The sequence below is a fragment of the Gekko japonicus genome, unplaced genomic scaffold, assembly GCF_001447785.1.
Source record: "Gekko japonicus isolate JY-2015 unplaced genomic scaffold, Gekko_japonicus_V1.1 scaffold813, whole genome shotgun sequence".
Lineage (NCBI taxonomy): Eukaryota > Metazoa > Chordata > Lepidosauria > Squamata > Gekkonidae > Gekko > Gekko japonicus.
Window position 1 is genome coordinate 545,066 of NW_015160860.1, and position 1,192 is coordinate 546,257.

Genomic DNA, 1,192 nt, shown 5'->3' on the forward strand with positions numbered 1-1,192 from the left:
TCCGGTCCCGGGCTCACATTTTCCGCTGCCGCTCGAACTCGGCTTTCTTCTCCTCCTCCTCCCGCTTCTGCTTCTCGTCGAGGCTGCTGCGCTTGCTGACGGTGCGGCCGAAGATGTCGATGCGGTCGGGCGGGGAGGAGGCGCGCTCGCGTTCCCTCTCCCGCTCCCGTTCCCGGTCCCGGCGGGTCGGGGCGGTGTTGGAGCGCGACCTGGAGCGGGACTCCCGCCGCCGGCTGCGCTTGCTCTCCCGCGACTTGGAGCGCTTGCGCGCCCGCTCCTTCTCCCGGGAGCGGGACCGCGAGCGGCTCCGGTTCTTCTTGTTGTGCTTGGAGCTCTTGACGCGCTTGGAGTGGGACGAGCTCCGCGAACGGGAGCGGCCCATCCCGAGCGCCTCGCCCGGCTTCGCGGCCCTCAGCGCAGCGGAAAGGGCATTCACCTCGCCACACGGAATCAGGCCCCAGGCCCAGCGGCGATCAGACAAGATGGCGGCTGCCCGACTCCCGAGAACAGGCTCCTCTCCGCCTCCTTCCCGCCCCACAATGCACCGCGCGCCCCACAATGCACAGCGGCGTCGCGCCTTGGAAAAGAGAAAGCGCCGCAGTCCGGCACGGAAAGGCCCGAAGACGCTCTGGCGAGATTCTCCGGAAAAAGGGCTTTACGGCGGAGAGTCGGGGATCTGCGCGGCTTCCGGTGTGCGAGCCGAAGTGGCTGCTCCGGGCACGCTCGAGCGGGAGAAAGGAGTTTCCCGGCTGCTGTTTTTGTGCTGGGAGGATTGGGCGACTTGGAAGAGGGCCCTGGGAAATGATGAAAATAGCAGACGTGCGAAGTACTAAGCTGGCGTCGTCGTCGGACTGGGCTGGGCTTTGGGGAGGCTCGGTTTGCTACGAAACGCATCGGGTGACCGTCTCGCTCAGCCTAGCCAACTTTTCAGAGAGACTGCTGAGTTGCCACTGATCATGAAGCTCGAGACAGTGCATCCACCTGGATTGAATTGAGACCTAGGTTTCCTGTCTTATTACCAATGCTGATTTCTCCACACCAGGGCCGGCTGTCATTGACAAATTTTAGGCAGTAGCCTAGACTGGCCCCTGAAAGGGGGCACCGCACTGGCCTGCCACACCGCTCCCTGCCCCTCCCTTGCCAAAAGCCCTGCTCAACCCACCAGCTGCAGGGTCCTGGGTGCCCCGTCGGT

At 64.5% G+C, this 1,192-nt stretch overlaps 1 protein-coding gene across 2 annotated transcripts in view; it reads right to left on the reverse strand.

Annotated features, from left to right (window-relative positions):
* The window catches only part of ARGLU1 (arginine and glutamate rich 1), a 10,909-nt gene extending 10,443 nt beyond the window's left edge, over positions 1 to 466 (reverse strand). For both annotated transcript variants that reach the window (XM_015421863.1, XM_015421855.1), the window contains exon 1: positions 18 to 466. In XM_015421863.1, the coding sequence (XP_015277349.1) occupies positions 18 to 382 (365 nt within the window). In that variant the 5' untranslated portion in view covers positions 383 to 466. The remainder of the gene's footprint in view (positions 1 to 17) is intronic.
* Between the last annotated feature and the right edge of the window lie 726 nt (positions 467 to 1,192).